General features: G+C 42.5%; 1 protein-coding gene across 1 annotated transcript in view; it reads right to left on the bottom strand.

The window, feature by feature from the left end:
- Positions 1 to 19,017, bottom strand: part of LOC119450220 (serine/threonine-protein kinase PLK4-like) — a 19,468-nt gene extending 451 nt beyond the window's left edge. The window contains 11 exon segments of the mRNA XM_037713603.2: positions 112 to 194; positions 2,675 to 2,808; positions 4,461 to 4,800; positions 6,493 to 6,573; positions 6,575 to 6,627; positions 9,554 to 9,759; positions 11,956 to 12,044; positions 14,825 to 15,052; positions 15,874 to 15,972; positions 18,144 to 18,239; positions 18,773 to 19,017. Coding sequence (XP_037569531.1) covers positions 112 to 194; positions 2,675 to 2,808; positions 4,461 to 4,800; positions 6,493 to 6,573; positions 6,575 to 6,627; positions 9,554 to 9,759; positions 11,956 to 12,044; positions 14,825 to 15,052; positions 15,874 to 15,972; positions 18,144 to 18,239; positions 18,773 to 18,904 — 1,541 coding nt within the window. The 5' untranslated portion in view covers positions 18,905 to 19,017.

Raw genomic sequence — 19,017 nt, 5'->3', positions numbered from 1 at the left:
GGTGTCCAAATCCACGCTCTGGTCTTTTTTTTTTTTTTGCTGATCATATTAGCACTCTCCATTTGCCATGCAAAATCACAGCATGAAGTAAGAAAATGAGAGCTGTCTTACCGGCCAAATACTGCAGGGTATATGTTCCAGCCTTCATCAGTGGCTTCCAGGGCCGATTCTAAAGCCAAACAGCGCCGGTGATACTGAAACATTGTGATGACCAACAATTGACATGCAAGTGACATCGTACTGTCAGGATTTTAGCTGTACAGCAGGCAAACAAGCTGCACAGGTTGAACTAAAGAAAACAAACATGCTCATTGTTGGCTCCCTTACTATCCATACAGCCACATAACTTGCCCCATTTTATAGATAGTAGGCAACACTGTGGAAGTTTGCCGTGCCTGCATTCATGACCTTAAAAATAGTTCATCACATATTGAAGCAAGAAAGGATTAAATATGTGAATAGTTGTTACACTGACAATGTTGGGATGCATAATTGGGACTCGCAGGTCCAAGCCACTGTAGAGCCATGTAAGCCATGTAGAGAGTGATGAATTCGGATGACCGAGCTTACTACTTGTGCAGCTTCCATAACACAGTGCTTGCATTCGTGATCAAGAAATACAGTCGCACAATTATTGGAAAGAAACAAGGTATGAAAAAATTATGTAATTTGATGTAATAAACTCCATACATCGTAGCTGCAATAGCGTAAGGTATGAAGAGCTACTTTTATGATTGCACTATATGTGTAGCTTCCACAGCTTTGGGGAAGTCATCGTAGCTCAAGAATATTAAGATGAATGAAAAGAACACAGACAGGACAGCAGTGTTCTCCGTCTGTGTTCGTTATTATCTGCGCAACGACCACTTGCCCAACAAGTTGTTTTGAGTTTCCAGTCTCACCTGCCAAGGATTAAACAAAGTATTGTAAGAGCACTAACTTTAAATATTTCTAACTAGTGGACAGCGTGGTCCAGTAGTATGAAAATTCCCAAGCGCTGCTCACCAAAATCCACCTTTGCTTCCGTCATGCAAAACTTCCAAACAGCATCACAGGCTAACTGCGACGAAATTCCACTCAGCTGAAAACATGTTACTGAAAGGCCAGGCACATGCAAACACAGACACAAACAGGACAACATAAACGGCATTTCAACCGAAGTGTCGCTCAGTGGTGGAAAAGAAGAAAGACGCATACCTTATCTGCTCAAGGGAAGGCAGCGCCAACCAGCCAGTCATGGACACGTGCGGGCACTTGCTACAGACAACTGTTTAGGCATGACAATTTCCTTTGTGCGAGATAATTGAGGGCTGGCTTTTGCACGTGCTACCACTATTAATGACATGCCTTGCCTCTGCCATACCTGCTGCATTGGCTTAGTGGCTATGGTGTAGTACTGCCGAGCTCAAGGTTGCCAGTTCGGCCGCGGCAGCTGCATTTTGATGGGGGCAAAATGCAAAAGCACTCGTGCACGTTAAGAAAACTCCGGTGGTCAAAATTATTCCGGAGTCTTATTACGGCATGCCTTGAATCATATTGTGGTTTGGGTCTGTAAAATCCCAGAATTTTATTTTAATTTTAGTACCTCGACCATAAGGCACACTTCTTCATTCTTATTTCTGAACAGAACTATACTTTCTGCAAATTAAGGAGTGCACTTGCAATCGCAAAAGTGTTACGAAAGGTTAGATCGCGTTCTGCCGGTCAATGCACATTCATACTCCTTCCAATTCATGCAATGCTGTACTTGTGTCTGTGTTGGCATGCCTGCCTTTCAGTAACCATGAATCCCTACTAATTTGCTCAAATCTCAGTCATTCTGGCTAAATTAGTTGGCTAAACCTCAATATAACGAAATTCTTGATATAACGAAGTATAACTTTTGACAACTGCTTGTCCATAGAATACTGTGTATTTTAAACCTCAATATAACGAAGTGTGTGTATACGGGATTTCACTACAACAAAATTTCACTGCCGCCGCGAGCAAATACCAGGGCAATAAATGAAAACTGCCACGAATGCAGTTAGTCAAATGGTTGAATTTCATGCGGCTGCTGGCTGAATGCATTACTCAAATTGCGCGTTGCGTGACAGAGAGCAGCCGCCGATGTGGAGCAGGGTAAGCAACGTAGCAGCAAGACTGTCGCAGTCCATATGAAGTCGAAGTGTGCTAAGATCCTATCAAGCTCCTCGCGCCCTATGCTGTGGGTGCGACGGAAAGCATGCAAGGGTGAGCGTGTGTTGCTTGCTCTAGCCCGACCATGGGTGCACATGGCTAAAGCACATACATGGCCCGTGCAAAGGCAGACTGTACATTGACCAGTGTACCATGTAGAAACGCACTGCCCCCATGTCACCCATATAAGTCAAGCGAAACAACTGAGACCACAATATGTGTGCATGGCAGTGTACAGAAATTTGTGTAAATAAAAAATTTTGCATGGCTACATAACTTAGCCTACATCACCAGGACACAGAGCTGAACAGACAGTACAAGTTTTTCCGACATACGCGAATCCTGAAAAACCTGCAGAGTTGCCCTTCAAATATGCTGAAGACAAGTTTGACCAGCAATCATGTCGTTAATCAGAATTTTACTGTTATACCAAAAACTCTTGACAGGCTGGAAACCCAATGCCAACAGTAGGTAAGGTCAGGATCAAAGTACTTGCCTCACAAGTGAGCTTCCATAGGTGGGCTTGGGCAGGTGTAAGCAGGCTGGTATCTATGGGCTGGGCCAGCTGTTCTTCATGACCCGATGCATCGGTCAGCTTTATTTGCTCACTACTGCGGACCACCTTTGAACCTACAAAGAATGCAGCAATAAACTTCTTAGCTTAGCAGGCTTTGAGCATTTGAAGGCACAACTTTGTTATTGCATATTATTTAGAAGAGGGCGAATTTCAACTTTTTCGAATATGAGTGCAGTAGAACCAGAAATTTATTCGAATAAAACGGAGTTTGAACTAAGGAGAGCCTTTTTCTCCAGATAGAAAAGGAGGGTGCGCGTCTCTTGCTTGCTACGGTCTGGTCTCTGCTCTCGGCACATATTTCCTCATCATTTTTATGGCATGCGACATTGTGGTAGCTGGTGACGTATCGAACCTTCGCTTTTGGCATGGGTTTGTCTGAAAAGTTCTCAATGGAAGCGAGGAACTTTGTTCGAAATAACCGTTCCGCCATTTTTGTAGTTTGAATTCGTTGGAGCTTTTCTCTATTCAAATACATAGGACTTTGCTAGGACCAAGAGAGCAGTTTGAATTGTCCTTCAATTCGAATTTGGAGATTTCAAATAGTCAGGTTTCATTGTAGTAAGTATCAAACATCGAATAGACAAACGCAGACACCATAAATTTACAGCAGGATATATTTATTTCGGTTTCATTAGGTACCATGCCTGTAGTGACTCGTCGAAAAAGGACAACTAACAGGGATAAAGGAACAGTTTTATACACAAGATCACTAATCGTCATTAGAAAAGCTGCATAAATAGCCTCTAATCAAATTTAGAGCCTTGTCACAAACAAGCTGTCCAAAAGGTTAAATAAATGGTTGCCAAAAAAAGAAAAAACAAGCTGTCAGGGAAAAAAGAAAGCTGCCGAGCGTATTGTGCCGAATACATATGAAAACGGCCGTGTTGCAACTAAAACATCACTGGTTGTAGCATAAAAAATAAATCATCTACATGGCTAGACTTCCAAAAAGACTAAATCACAGACGACATGCAAGAATCACGGCGGCCATGTAGGCTTCTGCCTCAAAGCCGAAAACAAAGCTTGCATTGCCCATTTGGTACTTGCACTGCTTCAAAAACTAGTCGTTTCACTTCTGATAATTTGCAATACTTTGTTTAGCAGACAGAGAACAGTAACAAGACTTTAACAGTAAGTTGAGAAATATTTGCTTAGTTTCAAGTATTCAAGAATACTGAATAGTAATTCCTTTTCGAATACAAATACTAATACACTAGTTAATGTGTATATTTGATTCATATTCGAAACTTTCAATATCCACCCACACCTAATATTAATGCTTTATGACAGACAGTAAAAGGCGTGCTGGAATTATACAGCAGTTTTACTATCCGCATGTTGTGACCTTCGTGGTCACCTTTTACCTGAATGTGTGGAACAGTGTTCAGGGCTGTTGAAGGTGCTGTATGTTTGATTGAAAAAGATATTACTCTATATCATATGTCATTTGATTATCATGCCCTTAAAAAAGAGGGAAGGGGAAGTCAGGAGATGGCTTTACTTAGACAATGCAAGACGCTAGCTAATGATGTCTTGCATCATCTGCGTAATAGGAATCTGGAAAAATCAGTGCATCTGCCCTGTCCGTACCACTTGTTGAGTTGTCAGTGCTGTTTGCCATGTTAAATGTAAACAACTATACTGCCCAGTTTAGAACTCTTGTGCAGTACAATCTCGTCCCATGATTCGTGAAGCTTCCACCTACCCGAGTAAAAACTGGCCTCAAAGTCGCCGCTGCCCAAGAGAATGCACAGCGCAGTGTCGGCATAGAAGATGATCTTGGGCGTCTTCTGGCGAACCAGGTCAACGAAGCGAGCCGCGCAGGCATACTTGGGCCAGTAGGGACGTGGCAGGGCATCCCAGGGCAGTGGTTGGCAGTTGGCTGGAATTGGAGGTGGTGGCCCATCTGCTGGGGCACGGCTCATGGCTGGTCGATACAGCACCACTCGACTTCCATCACCCGACACGCGCAGAACACGGCTCACTGTCATCTGGTCTGCCCTCAGGAACTCTATGCACACTTCACCATCCTCCAGGATGCTCAGCTGCAACATGGTTGATGGCATCTCGTCAGTTTATGGTGAATAGCTGTTAATGCACCAAACCGCTACAGGCTTAGCCATTCAAGTACACTTCAGCTGGTGCAGTTAAGGGTCACAATGGAGGACATTATTTGGGGTGTTGCTAGATGGCGCTGAAGGAAAAAGCCAGAGGATTGGAACGAAGAGCAGAGCAACTGGTGCAGTAAGTTGGTGACGTTCAGACTCGGCTCACCGGTGGAAGTACACTAGGAGTACATTAAAAGGATAAGTTCAGTGACACCTCGCCTATTGCCTGGATGTCATTAGTGAAAAAAGGTTCTTTCGCCGGTTATGGTGGTACAGTACAAAGGGTCAAAACTGCAGAATACAAAGATACTCCTTTAAAGAAGTGCACTGACTGCACGGGATGCCAGAACCTTCTAAACTCGCCGACCTGGAAAAATGTTTCCTGTACCACTTGCAATTGAAGACAAAACCTTCAGGCAAAGTACACTTCTCTGAATCATGGAAAGAAAGCAAGTGTCAGTGTGAGATCTCGAGACAGTGTCGAGATGAAACAGACTGTACCTAGCATACACAAGAAAAATGTAAACAAAGCATGGAAGGTAGGTATATTTACTGGACATATAGTCCCGGGTGTTTCAGCGAACACTTAAAAAAATTTTAGAGGTTGCCTGTGGCAGATAGCACAATTCTAGTTCATAAGCTGGTCTACTCAAAGAGGCGGACATTACTTGCACAAAAAATTGAAAAGTATAATCACCTAACTAACAAAAAATATCTAATTAAGTTTTTAACTAATTACCTTATAACCCATATTACAATTTACAAATTCTAGCCGTGGAGTTCGCAAGGCGATCCCTTGGAACGAATTCTCAGAATGACACCGTTTCGAGATATTATTTCCTGAAGTTTACGGAGAAATGCATTGGTGTTCCAGTTACTTTAGGCTTCAATGCATAAAACAACAATTTGTTAAGGAAGTAACTGGAACACCAATGCATTTCTCTGCAAAACTCGGGAATTAATATCTCGAAACTGGTGTCATCCGTAGAAATCGTTTCAAGTGGATCCGCTTTGTGAACTCCATGGCTAGAATTTGTAAATTGCAATATAGGCCATAATGGCATTGGTTAAAACTTAATTAGTGAATTTTTTTTTTATTAGTCAATTATGCATTTCAATTTTTTGTGCAAGTAATGTCTGCCCTCTTTGAGTAGACCAGCTCATGAACTAGAATTGTGCTATCTGCCACAGGCAACCTTTAAAAATTTTTGGAAGTGTTCACCGAAGCACCCTGTATATCTACCACTAGGACAATCCACTGCATGAAAAGAAAAAGTTTCAGTCATCTATAACATAAAATTTAGGGTCTCTATTAAAAAATGCACTCTCTAACAGGGCCTTCTCAGAGCCCAGAAACTTTTCTTGAAGTCTTCACCGGAAATGTTGGATGCATCAGATGCCCAGTACTGCAAAGCTTCTGCAGGTAATTGCACAAGATGGAACACTTAAAATTAACGGAATTTGGACTTTAAAAAAATACTGTATTGCCATTGAGAAGAATTTAGTCAATGTCATGCTACTTTATAGAGACAATAAATTGAGGGTTTGTTTTTACGCATCACAAAGCAGTAGTGAAATAAAGCCACAGGGGATATACGTGACCATAACAGTAGAGAGAGCAATTCTCACTCGCATGTTCCGTGCCCAAAGACGGGCTGGCCGAAGGCCTGCTGTGTTCAGTGGCTTCTTGGGTGGCTCCACTTTGGAAGGAAAGCGGCCGCAGAGGCTGGCCAGGTTGTAGCATGAACGCCTGCTCTGGAATGGCTAGAAGGGGAAGAAAAAAGGAAGATGAACATTATAACACTGGGTGTATTAAAAAAAGAACTTAAACATACACCATCATATGATAGTGCTCTTTACACCGAGAGCAACAACAAATGTAAACCCAAGCTAGCAGCATGAAAATGTAAACACGGGAGAAAAACATCTCTCAGGTCAACTGCAACAAAATTTTGGACCACATAAAAAACTTAAATTCAGATAATGTAGATACAGAACAGCCCCAGAGCAAAATTTTACCTTTGAACAATAAGTGGATTTGTTGCGAAAAGCTTGTTTGTTACTGAAACTATACAAATATAAGAAAAACGCTGCTGTTAACCATTTGGTAGAAGTGACGCATAACTTGGACCTCGCGACTCCTTGGTTGTGACGTGCTAGGACTTCCGCTGACCACCGGGTGCACGCATCATCTGCTTAGGTGCTATTACATGGCTGCTAATAAGAAAATTAGACAATTACCAGTCTTGCAGGTTTGCTAAAATTGCTTTAGTATAGTATATACTACTCATTTATTACCAGTTTAGCCAAAGTCAAATTTTATTGCAGTTGGCCTTTAATCTATGTGGCTTTTCAGGATATATAATACATCTATAGCTGCAAAAGAAAAAAAAAAGACATTGTTCCAATACCTATGTATAATGAGTATCGGTTATTAGGAAGAAAGAAAAAGAAGTGATGTGTGGCACTAAGAATAAAGCCAGAAAAGGGAAAAAAGATGTTATGCATCACACAAGGAAAAGCGCAAGAAAATGGAAGAAAAAAAGAGTTATACGAGGTGCTGGAATAGAGGCAAGAAAATGAGAATGAAAAAGAAGAGGCTGCTGAGCTGGCACGAGAGAGAGCCGACATGACTCTGGAAGGGTGAAGACTCGGTTCCTCAATTGTGCTCTGGGGACATCTGAAAGAAGGAGTTGTGGCCTGTGCTGAGGGCGAATTTCTACGGGCATGAGGTACAACTGCTGACCTGCAGCTTCGGTAATGTGGCAGTGCGGTCATCAGCAGCAACGGAGTCCGATGACCTGATTCGTCACCTGCAATTTCGTTGTCCACTGTGGAGGCGCATACCATGAAGCCTACCATCTACCAGTAGGCAGCTGTTCAAATAGCGAAGTTAGCGAATCAAAATGTACACAAATATTAAAGAAAAATGACCTTCGAATATTGAATTGAATATTTCGTGATTTATAAACGAAGTAAAATACAGTAGATTTCCGCTAATCGACACCAGTTAATTTGCGATCCCAGCCAAAGGTCCCAGTCAGTGCCTATGCATTTTTGTGGGCTGGAACTATTGTGGTTCACCTGAACAAAAAGCACTCAAACTGCATCTTTACTAGCAATTGGCATAGGGAAGGCAGGGAAGCATGCTGGAAATGGGGCTTGGGCCAATTTGGCTAGGAATGATGTCCTGTGCTATGTCGACTACAGGTGGCCGTCATTAAGATAGCGTGTGATGGTTAGAGAATGTTTTTCATCCTGTATATATGTTAGCTGTTGTGAACTGTTTTGTGCATTTAGGCTGGCTTTCATGTGTAGCTTAGAATTTGTAGCTTTCTGTTATTGCTTATTATTTCTTATTATTGCTTACTACAGTAAAATCTCATTAATATGTAACCGCTTAATAAGTAATTCCGGTTTAAATATAGTCTCGATGAATTGAACCTAATGTACTGGCTGACCGCCTAAGCTGTAATCGCTTAACGCATGCCATACGGTTAGTGCGTACTAGTATTTACTTCATTTTTCGGCACGTACAAGCGTGGAATTGGCGAAACGTCGTGTGCACAGACCATAGATAGCGAAATTGCGGTGCACAGATCTTTCCCGGACTGCAGTTGCCAGCGATAGTGACGTCAAAACATGGTAGCCATGATGTGTTTCCTGCTTCCATAGCTTATAGAGCTTCCACGTCGTCATGGATGACGACGTGGATGATGGCTCTTCCGTATCCAACATGGCTAATGCGTTGATTGTCATGAGGGCGTTCGCAGAGAAGTGGGGCCTGATGAAGAAACTGGCACGTGGACTTGCTGAGATTGAGGATGCCATCGTCATTGCAAGGCCGCCACGGCGGCAAGTGAAAATCACATATTTTTGCTGCCTGCTCGCAAAGAAAACTTGTCTGCATGTGTGTCTGAGTGAGAATTAACATGTTTTTTTAGGCAGAAAGTCTACAGCTGCTCATCTGCCATTGTCATTTAATAAGTACACTGCTTAGCGCGTACCTGATCCACATTCCCCCAACTATGTGTTAACGAGTAATTGTATATAAAAGCTTGTCCAATGTTGTTGCTCTCACCCTCGTCCCTCTCCAGTATACCGGAATTCGTGACACTATGGCCAACAAAAGCTTCCCAAATGTGCCAAAATCGTGGGACAAAAGTGCAGTAATAAGGCAGTTGCAGAGACCAAGCCAAATTGGCCCAAGCCTCTTTTCCAGCAAGCTTCCCTGCCTTCCCTATGGCAATTGCTAGTACAGGTGCAGTCTGGGTGCTTTTTGTTCAGATGAACCAGAATAGGTTATTCAATACCAATGACTTGTTAAAAATGCTTACAAGCTACACAACTCCTCTATAAGCATCTACCTGTATCATGAATGGAGTCAAAACTTCAATCTCAAGCATGTAACAAATAGGTGCTTATAAAGAAGATCAGATATAATGAAAGCATTTTCGTGTTGGAGGTGGCTTCATTTTAACGAGTTTTGACTGTACTACTGTACCTTGGCTCCTGTTCCCCTTTCTTCCACTCACTGTGGGACAGTGTCCCCCCCCCCCCGTGACAGGATTGTACTATTTCTACCGACCAACCTTAGCGGCAGTCAAATTACCACAAAGGCCTTGCGGGAAAAAAGAGCAAAAGACGGTACTTCGTGTCCTTCCTGACTCAGCAGTCATGCATCACGTACATCGCAGGGGTATCCTGCGCTGAGGGTTCCTCTGCAGGAGCTGGCAGAGCAGGTGCCTTGCTGCTGGGGACAAGGCGCTGGGCAGCTCAAGGGAACAGGCCGCCCAGTTGTGGGGAGGGGCTCGACCCAGCAGGAACGTGTGCAGCATCACGCCCAGGCTCCACACATCTGCCTCCAGGCCATGCGGACTCTGGGCAGCCACCTCACTGCACGCAGGTGCAGAGAATGTCGGTAAAAGCCAGAGAGGAGGAACGCATACAAGCTCCTTGTGCATTGACATGGCCAAGATGTAGCTAAACGTCAATTCATTTGAACAAGAGGTGTTTGAATAGCGAAGTTTTTAAATGAAATTGTACACAATAGTAAAGAAAAATTACCTTCGAATATTGAATACCTAATATTTTCTCATTTTTAAAGAAAGTAAAATACAGTACATTTCCGTTAATCGACTCCGGTTAATTTGAGATCCCAGCCGAAGGTCCTGGTCAGTGCCCATGCATGTTTATTGCCTGGAACTTTTGTTATTTCAACCCTAAAATTGGCCTTCGCCGGGCAATTCTAACTTGACCAGTCAGCATGCCTGACCCCTATGGAGACCCAATAGCGAGCCCTTTACTCACAGCGTCTGTCTCGGCAGAGCTTAAGGAACAGTGAATGCATTGAACACACGTCATCTCCCATCAAAAATGTTATTTTCGGCCTGCCCTAGGAAGATTTTCAAGCAATAAATGGTAGCTCATAATGTCTGATTGCGGTACTTACCAGATTCTAATGCACACTTTCCCTCTCCTTTTTTTTTTTTTTTTGGGGGGGGGGGGGGGGGGGGGGGGGGGGGGGGGCGTGTACGTGGCGTTCATAGCATTCATATGTTTTACCACATAGCACAGCTGTACTGCGGCGAAGCTGACATTAAAAAAAAAAAAACTGGCCGCCATTGTGCAACACATATTAGACCCTTGCCCATTTTCCTTGCTTGAAAATCGGGTTCGCGTTAGATTTCTACTTTGTTTAGGAGACTTAATGATATTTCTACACTAGTTTTCTACTTTGTACACATAGAAAGTGAGTGCGCGTTTGATTCGGGGCATGTTAGAATTGGGCAAATACTGCCAAATGCACCAGCGATGTGTTCTGGCATTTTGCTGCATCTTGTTAATTTGACCCGCAGGGTAGATCGATCAATTTTGTCACTCTGGTCAGGGTTGAATTAACGGAAGTCAGCTGTATAAAGGTTGCCTGGCACCCATTCCATTAAAAACAAGGCTTATTTTCACCAAATTAAATAAAAATTCAATTGGGCATCACATGGATGTCTAAGGGCGCAGACAAAAAGCCTATGCAAGGGCTTTACTAAGGGTCTGAATACTGCTATACTAATACTACTAAGCCATGAATGGCAGCTTACTGTTATCTTTAAAAAATAAGTACGTTTTAAGCAGTCCATTCGACCAGTGCTAACAGGTTTCTAAGGAAATTTGAGAATCTAAGGACGACTACACAATGAACAAGCAATGGAACAAAATATGCAATGTTAATAGGCAAGAAGAGGGCAGTATGGATTAGAGAGCAAGCGAGTGTAGTTGATATTCTAGTTGAGATTAATAGGAAGAAACGGAGTCGGGCTTGCAATGTTAATCTTGCAGAGCAGATAACTGGTCATCTACTAGTGTAACAGAATAGATGCCAAGGGAATGGAAACACAGTCGAGGATGGCAGAGAATCAGGCGGTGAGATGATTAGTAAAAAATTTACAGACATCAGATGGAGTCGGTTGTTGCAAGACAGGTGTATTGGCCGTGAGAGGCCTTTCCCTGCAGTGGACATGACACAGGCGGATGATAACAAAGTTACATTCATAGCAAAATTTTATGTGCTTCATTCACTATAAAATTAACTATAATCAATGCTGGCGACTGCTTCCACTGATAGGCAGCACAGAGCCTCATCCATTTTTTGTTTAGAGACAGTTTCGTGCCACAAAAGGCCTAGCCTTTGCTCGAGGTCTTGGCAAGGGTGCGAGCACATGATGAGACTTTTTTTTGCACTTCTTGATCCAAACATCCAGAAGATCGCAATAATTAATCACTCTTGCAAATGTATTGAAATACCGTATTACTGGTAGTTCGCATGTATTAAGCTGTGTGAAGGCAAAAATTTGGTTTGGGATAGTCATTGCCACATCAGCTCTGCATTATCAGTTTCGTTATAGCAGTGGAACACTGAATGAAATAAAGTGTGGCCAACCAAATTTTATATATATGGTACTTTTTTTTTTACACCGAGAAATTTGTTGTGTTAAGATTTAACTTATAGCAAACACAGGAAAAATGGAAGAGACAAAGAGAAAGGTTCAGTACCCTACAGTGGTAGTAGCACAATAAGCTTTGTGGTCTGTCACTTACGGTGACATGAAGTTCGGTGTGCCACAGAGAGTAGTGTGACGTTCCCAAGGATTCTTCAACTGTGTAGCCAGCCCAAAGTCACCGATTTTCTGGGAAAGATAGAAGTGGGAGGACCAAAAGTTCTTGTTAATACACAACTAATATAGTAAGTTCTTGCAAAACACGTTGGATTCGCAAGTTAATCTAGTAGCTTCAGCACAGGTGCACTATGAGCAGCAAGTGATGATATGCACTAGTGTGAAAGTTATACCCCTGTCAAGCGGGCAAGTTAAGTGCACTTACGGGGAGTGCACTTCGGGACCTTGAGTGACACTTTAGGCTACGCGGTGCTAAACGGGAAAACGGAGTGCACTCGCCGTAAAGAAACATGGCGACAGACACGAGCGCGTTTTTTGAATATGTAGATAAAAAAGAAAAAAAAACTTCTAAAAAGTGATTGTTTTACGTGGTGTTATAAATAAAAACAAACTTAATCTATTTTTTCTCAACAAAAACGTCATTTATTTTACTATGAGGTGTTGCAAAGTCAATGCCGGCCAAGACGAATACCTAGCCAATCCAGAACAACATGGCGGCGTGCGACTAAGCTGCGTATACGATAATTTTGTTCATTATTGTGCTGTTTCGCTTCTCGCTAAGCACAAATTATTTTGTGTTTAGCTGTTCAACAACTAAAACAAACTTCTGTGTCCATTTTTATGCATTGCATTCTGTACCATTCAAACCGCTGGCGGCGAGGCTACGCACTCGACCAGCAAAGTGCGTTTCGTGAACGCACTCCGACCGGAGTGCACTCTTCTGCGAGTGACACTCCGCTTGCGCCGTTTAGATTTGGCAAAGTGCACTTAAACTGAGTGACACTCTCCATAAGTGCACTTAACTTGTCCGCTTGACAGGGGTATTACTCTGTCACTGTGTCATTATTGCAAACATAATAAGAAACCAGGCAGCCACAAGCACAGAAAAACCTCAGATTACCTGCACTGACCTGTCCGCAGAATGCTCTTCTAGAGCACCTATCCACCTATAGCATTGTTGTGATGAGGTTCCGTCCTCACTATCATTAAAACATGAATGACAATTCAGCCTGAATGCTCCTCTACCTTCAAACCTCTAGCCATACAGTGACCTACATTTTTATTCTTAGCAAATTTTTAGAGCTCTAGTGATTACAGCTGCTTAGTTACCACTCAAGTTCTGCAACAAGGTTGCCATTTGGTTCACATTGTCCAATAAAACACTTGGCATTGTTGTTTGCCCTGTTAATTAGGACGTACTATTTATATACAGGCAGTGAAGCCAGTCCACATCTGTGCAGCCGCTCACTTATGCGATTGTGAGTTGCTCCATTCCCCCACCCCCCTCCCTTTCATCAGTGTTTCATTAAAAGACTGCCCCCCCCCCCCCCCCCCCAAAGAGAGAGAGAAACGTTTATTCTTGAAACAGTGTCCCGAGCGAGGCCCGGTATCATCCTGAGGTGGGAAGGTTCCTTAGTCCAGGAACCCTCTGGCTTCGGCTGCCCCCCCCCCCCCCCCCCAAAAAAAAAAACTTTAAGGAAAAAAAATATTCCAATATTTAAAATTTGAGTAGTAACTGAGCTGCGGTAAGTGTTAAATATCCTTCTAAAGTAGGAAGAATGAGACAACTGTCTACTACGTTGGCATATTAAAGTTTCCTGATTCACCCAGGTTTTCTATGGCTGTTTCTATGAAAATTCCCTAGCAGCCTATGACACTGGAGGTTCAGGTGGCAAGGAAAAAACGGTTTATAGCTTGCCAAGTTACTACGCCAGCCCATAATTATCAACAGGTACTACCAGTAAGCTGTAAATCAGGTAAGCAGTACCAGATTTGACTGAATCATGTGTTTCATGATATTCCAACGACCCGGCCAGGCTTGCACGCACGAAACCAGCAAAAGACACCATTATTTGTAGATTGTTTGGGGTACTTCCCTTATGGCACGCCACTAGCTTCATGATACCACCGAAGGTAGTACCAATTTCCCTGATTCAAAGCAAGGGGGGTTAAAATTACCTGCTTTTTTTTTTCCACTGTATTTTTCAGAGCTGGCAAATTCCCTGAAAATTTCTAGTTTTCCCTGATGCCGAAAGCCCGCCCTGTAGAAATTCAGGTCACAGCACATCTGGAACATTGACCTTCTTGTCCTGTTCCCTTCTTGCGCCATCTTGTCAGTGTTAAATTTATTATGCTGCTTTCCGAGAAAGTAGCCAAGAATGTGAACCCCCACAAGCTTAAAGAGAGCTATTACAGCTCTCGAAAGCATAACCGACAAAGTGCTGAACCAAGAGGGCAATGAGAATATTACAGTGCTCATGTTTGCAAGTACAATTATGATGACATATCATAAGTACTCTTATATCTTTTCAACTGCAAACATACTTTTGCAGTACTGAGTACTGGGACCTGACAAATTGGCTGCTCCATGTTTTTCTGTGCGGTGTTTTTCACGTAACTAGAATCAAGCTTCATAATTTGAGAACATGCTTGAATAACACTACATAGCACACAAATGCATAGTGATGCCATATTTATTTGTGTGCTTCGTGAGCTTTCTTCAAAGCCTATAAAAGAGACAGCATAAAAGGCAACTTCATAAAAACGAATGCAATGAGTGTTTCTGAACACACTATACAAAATCTTCAATTACAATTCATGCCCTAAACAGAATGCCTAAAAATGTGCAAACTTGACCTTAATTAGTCAATGAAGTGCGCTGCAATTCTTTAATGAATATCTGAAGACTACTGCAAACAATATGCCAGAGTTCATGTCCCTCTACAATGTTCTTAATATTTTGTCCTAGTTTTGTCATAATGTAGTTAGGTGGATGTTTCTCTCAGCCTTACCACATCGAGGTTCTGAGTGAGAAGGAGGTTGGAGAGGCTCAAATCTCGGTGAAGGATGTTGTGAGAGTGAAGGTAGAGGAGGCCCGAGACCACCTGGGCCAACACGTGACAGGCCTCGGGTTCGCTGAGAGGGCCTTTGCGTGACTTCAGGTAGCTCTGCAGCTCTCCACCTGGGCAGTACTCCACCACAAGATACACGTACTGGCGGTCCTCGAAGTAATTGTACAGCTGGAACAAAATCACAAGGCTATTACAGCTTATACGTTGCCTTGGTGCCACTGCTATCTGACACTTTCTGTCACTGTGCCATAGTAAGTACAATATTTATTCGTGCGAAGCTTCCAAGCCCTCACTTTGGCTCAGAAGTCTGGAGTTTCATTAAGGAAAATTCGCTTCACCACATGCAAATGCTATAGTAAGCTTGATTCAAATGTAAGCTTGGGTTCAGGGATGGCAATACAGAATCATAAGTAAAAGGTTTCCCATTGAGTGATCAGTGGTTGCATGTTCTGTGTAGCAGTCATGACTTAATATGCAGTACCAGAATGTAACTATAAACCCATACCCTGCCAAAATTTCACGGCCAATGTGTGGGTCTTTCACAAGTAAATATGGTGCCATACCATTCCGTGAACATTCTGTGTTCTGCCAAACTCTACACACAGTCGAGGACCCATGAGACCTACTAGCTGCTTGCCGCAAATCAGTGACAAAGAAATGTAAACTTCCTCTTGCACAATGTTCGCTTCTTTTTTCACTTCATAATAAATATTCCCTCAACACTATTACAGTGCAAGTGGGTTTACTTAATTTATTCAAGCTCTGATTTTTTTTCCTGGGGGTGGGGGCCTGCCAGCAAGAGAGTTGCATGGAGAGTTCAAGGTACTGTCCTAGCATGGCGGCTACATGTTTGACAACCTCAGTGTAGTATTAGTTTATTTCACCATTAAAAAATAATAATAAGCAGTTTTCTTTCATTGAAACAAACATGTACAAGAACGAGCTAAGCGCTTACACACAGTGCAGTGTGTGATGTCTTTACATCTCACCTCGACAACAGATGGGTGTTTCAGCCTGGAATGGATGGCAACTTCTTGCTGAACTCTGGTGCTGCTGACACCAGTGCGCCTGAGAACACCTTTATCCACCTTGCAAAAGAAGAACAGGATATTTGGTTACTTATGTTTAGGGGGGTGCAAATATTTGAAGTAATGCATCGAATATTGTCCTATTCGATTCAGTCATCGAATAGAATAGTCACTGCTTGATTCGGTCCCAAAATCAAATAGTCACTATCTGAATGTTCAAATATTTAAAAAATAATTTTCAGATACTTCATAATGTTGACTGTACACAATGAAGCATGAAATTGAAGCAAAAATGTGATGAAATTAATTTCATTCACAGTGGACATAACAGCGGACAGCAAGCTGTGTCACTAAGACAGCCAGACTTTTCCGGCTAAGGACAATCACTCGCAATAAAATGTTGTTTAAACATGCCATTCTGCAATGAGCATTGTCTGGTACTATATATAGAAGCAGCACCCGAGTCCTCTTATCAGATTAAATATGAATATGTTTCATTGCAACATACTTTATGCAATAGTGGCACCAACTGCTGCAACAACTCAAACTAGAGAAAAAGCACTTTTTTTCACTCTGCCGTTGCCGCAGATGGAACGCATTTCTTGGTTGGTTGCGAAGGTACACACTGGCCATCAAGGCTGCCTTTCTAAACTTTATATGATAATGCTTGAACACATTAACAAACTGCTTAGTTAACCCATTCGCTTCTACAGCTGGCGATTCGCCGACCGCGATGGTCAAGGCCAAAGTCCCCGGCGATTTGCCGGCTGCTCAAAGAACAGCTGTTTCTAGCTATTTTTCATGGATGGCAGCACATTGCAGGCAATTTTTTCGTTGTTTTGGGTTTCACACACTAGATGGACATATTTGTCTACACTTTCAGGAGAAGTAGTTCGTAAAACAGTGGAAAGCTTCCTGCTCACCAGACACTGCTCTGTTGTTGTAGCTGTTTCAACAGAGTACCTACCAGGCTTGAAAAAAGCTTACAGGCTTCCGGATGGGCTCATCTTTGTCAGCACATACCATAGAAAACTATGGAGCATAACCATTCGATGCTATGCTTAGTTTTTGAGGGCCAAGTTCAAAAGTCCAAGAGGCGTTCTGAGTGCAAGAAACTAAAAAGTGCACTTTGCGCTCCTGCATGTTTCAACCGTTTTTTATGCTCACTTTTTAGTTTTTTACTGCATCTGACATAGAAGCCTTTTACGAACAAAATAAATCAAACATTTTGTAAATGTGACCTCTATAGCATATTTTAAAGCAATTTTCTTATAATGCAGAACACGCTCCACAAAGCAGGAAAATTTGCTGCAGAACACCAGGCGTGGCAGAACGCCGAACGGGTGGAGGGGAATGGATTAATTGTTCCTAATGCTCAATGCTCACTTCGTGCTTTTAATAAAGTATGCTTTATAAAGTGTAATGATAGAAACTTTCAAATGTTGTGAACACCAGGATGTGAAAATCTTTTGATGTTAATGGTGAGAAGGCTGTAGATCATTTGCAAACAATATGAAAAATACTTGATTAGATTCTAGCACTATTCACTTCATATTCGATTCAGTCTCAAGAACTACTATTGACAAACCCCTACTTATTTTATTTCTGCATTCTACGACCAATAAGCTCTGTCACTAGAGAAGGGAGGTACAAATTACACAGGCGCAAATATTCAAAAGCAAATAGCAAGAAAATTAAATAATCACTGTATTCTATCAATACCAAAATATGGAGCCAATGCTTGAAAGGATAATGAAGAAACCTGAAAGTAAGTTAAGGACAACGTAACAAGCAATGGAGTGGAATATCACAGGTGTACCATAATACAGATATGCAGCAGTCTGGATTAGATGATGTTCTAATTGACATCAAGGGGAAGATGTAAATTTGGGCAAGTCATGTTTTTCATACAACAGGTGACCAGTGGGCTATTATCATAACAGTATGGTTACCAGGGTTAGAAAGTTACAGGTAGATTATGAGTTCAATTGGCACAAGGCATGGGTATTCGGATATATCAGGAAGATGCCTTTGTTCTGCAGTGGTTGTAAATTGTGCTGCTGTTGATAATCAAAAAGCACTAAAGGTCATTGAGAAGTTCCTGTGCAGACTGTGATCACAAGATTATCCGGGTGTACTGGTGTTCAGTGGCTCGCTTAAAAAAAAATGACGGCGATTAATGATTATCATTTACAAAGATAATGGCAGCCGGGACCGTCACTTAAACTCACCATTTTTATCGCTACTTCGAGTCCGTTTAGTCTCGACCTGGCGCGGTACACCTCAGCGAATCCGCCCTTCCCGAGGAAGTTGAACACTTCGTAATCCTGCAGAGAACGGAAACATGAAAGTGAACAAATGTGTACACTTAAAATTGGTGTGGCCAGGTGATTGACAGACTGCTGCCTGGAAACACATTTAAAGTATATCTGCAGTTACATCGACACCGTTTTGTCCTCTTTAGAAACAGTGAAAAGTGCGGTATCAGCCGCGGAGACACTGGGCGCTTCATATGACGCTGTGTCAGCAAACCGGATGCACCAAACGCCGATCGTGAAACAGCGCCGTTTCTTACATTAGAAAACATGAGCTACAAAATGGGTGCATGTAAGTATGTCATCAATGGTCGCTAATGGATAGCGGGGGCATTGATACAAACCGACGACACTTTACGTCAACATACACGACGGTGTTGGGAGACAAGGCACGCGTGGGTGCTGAAGCAATTAGCGCGGACCACATAATCCGCCTGTGTTCCAGGCTTTCGGGCATAGATTAGGATTACCACAAAACGTCTTGCTGTTGTAAGCGATGCAAAAGAATATTTTGTTTTGTAAATAGTTTCTGAAAAATAGCTTGCCTGTATGGAGTCCCCAAGCTTGGCTGAGCTGTCCGTTGATACGACCATTTCCCATCGAACGTAGTCCAAAACTGTTGTCACGGGTGGTTGGCGCAAGTCATGCGAGCGTACACTGCCGCTCGTTGGATACATTCGACCATATCAGCGCCTATCACCGCCTTATTTTCATAACAGGAGCATATGATTCCATTCTGTAGATTCAAACGAACAGCGCCAAAGAAGAATGCGTGACGCCAAATACAGAC

This window comes from Dermacentor silvarum, chromosome 4 (genome assembly GCF_013339745.2).
Source record: "Dermacentor silvarum isolate Dsil-2018 chromosome 4, BIME_Dsil_1.4, whole genome shotgun sequence".
Classification (NCBI taxonomy): domain Eukaryota; kingdom Metazoa; phylum Arthropoda; class Arachnida; order Ixodida; family Ixodidae; genus Dermacentor; species Dermacentor silvarum.
The sequence above is the reverse complement of the archived record's forward strand: the minus strand, read 5'-3'. Positions and strand labels throughout refer to the sequence as shown.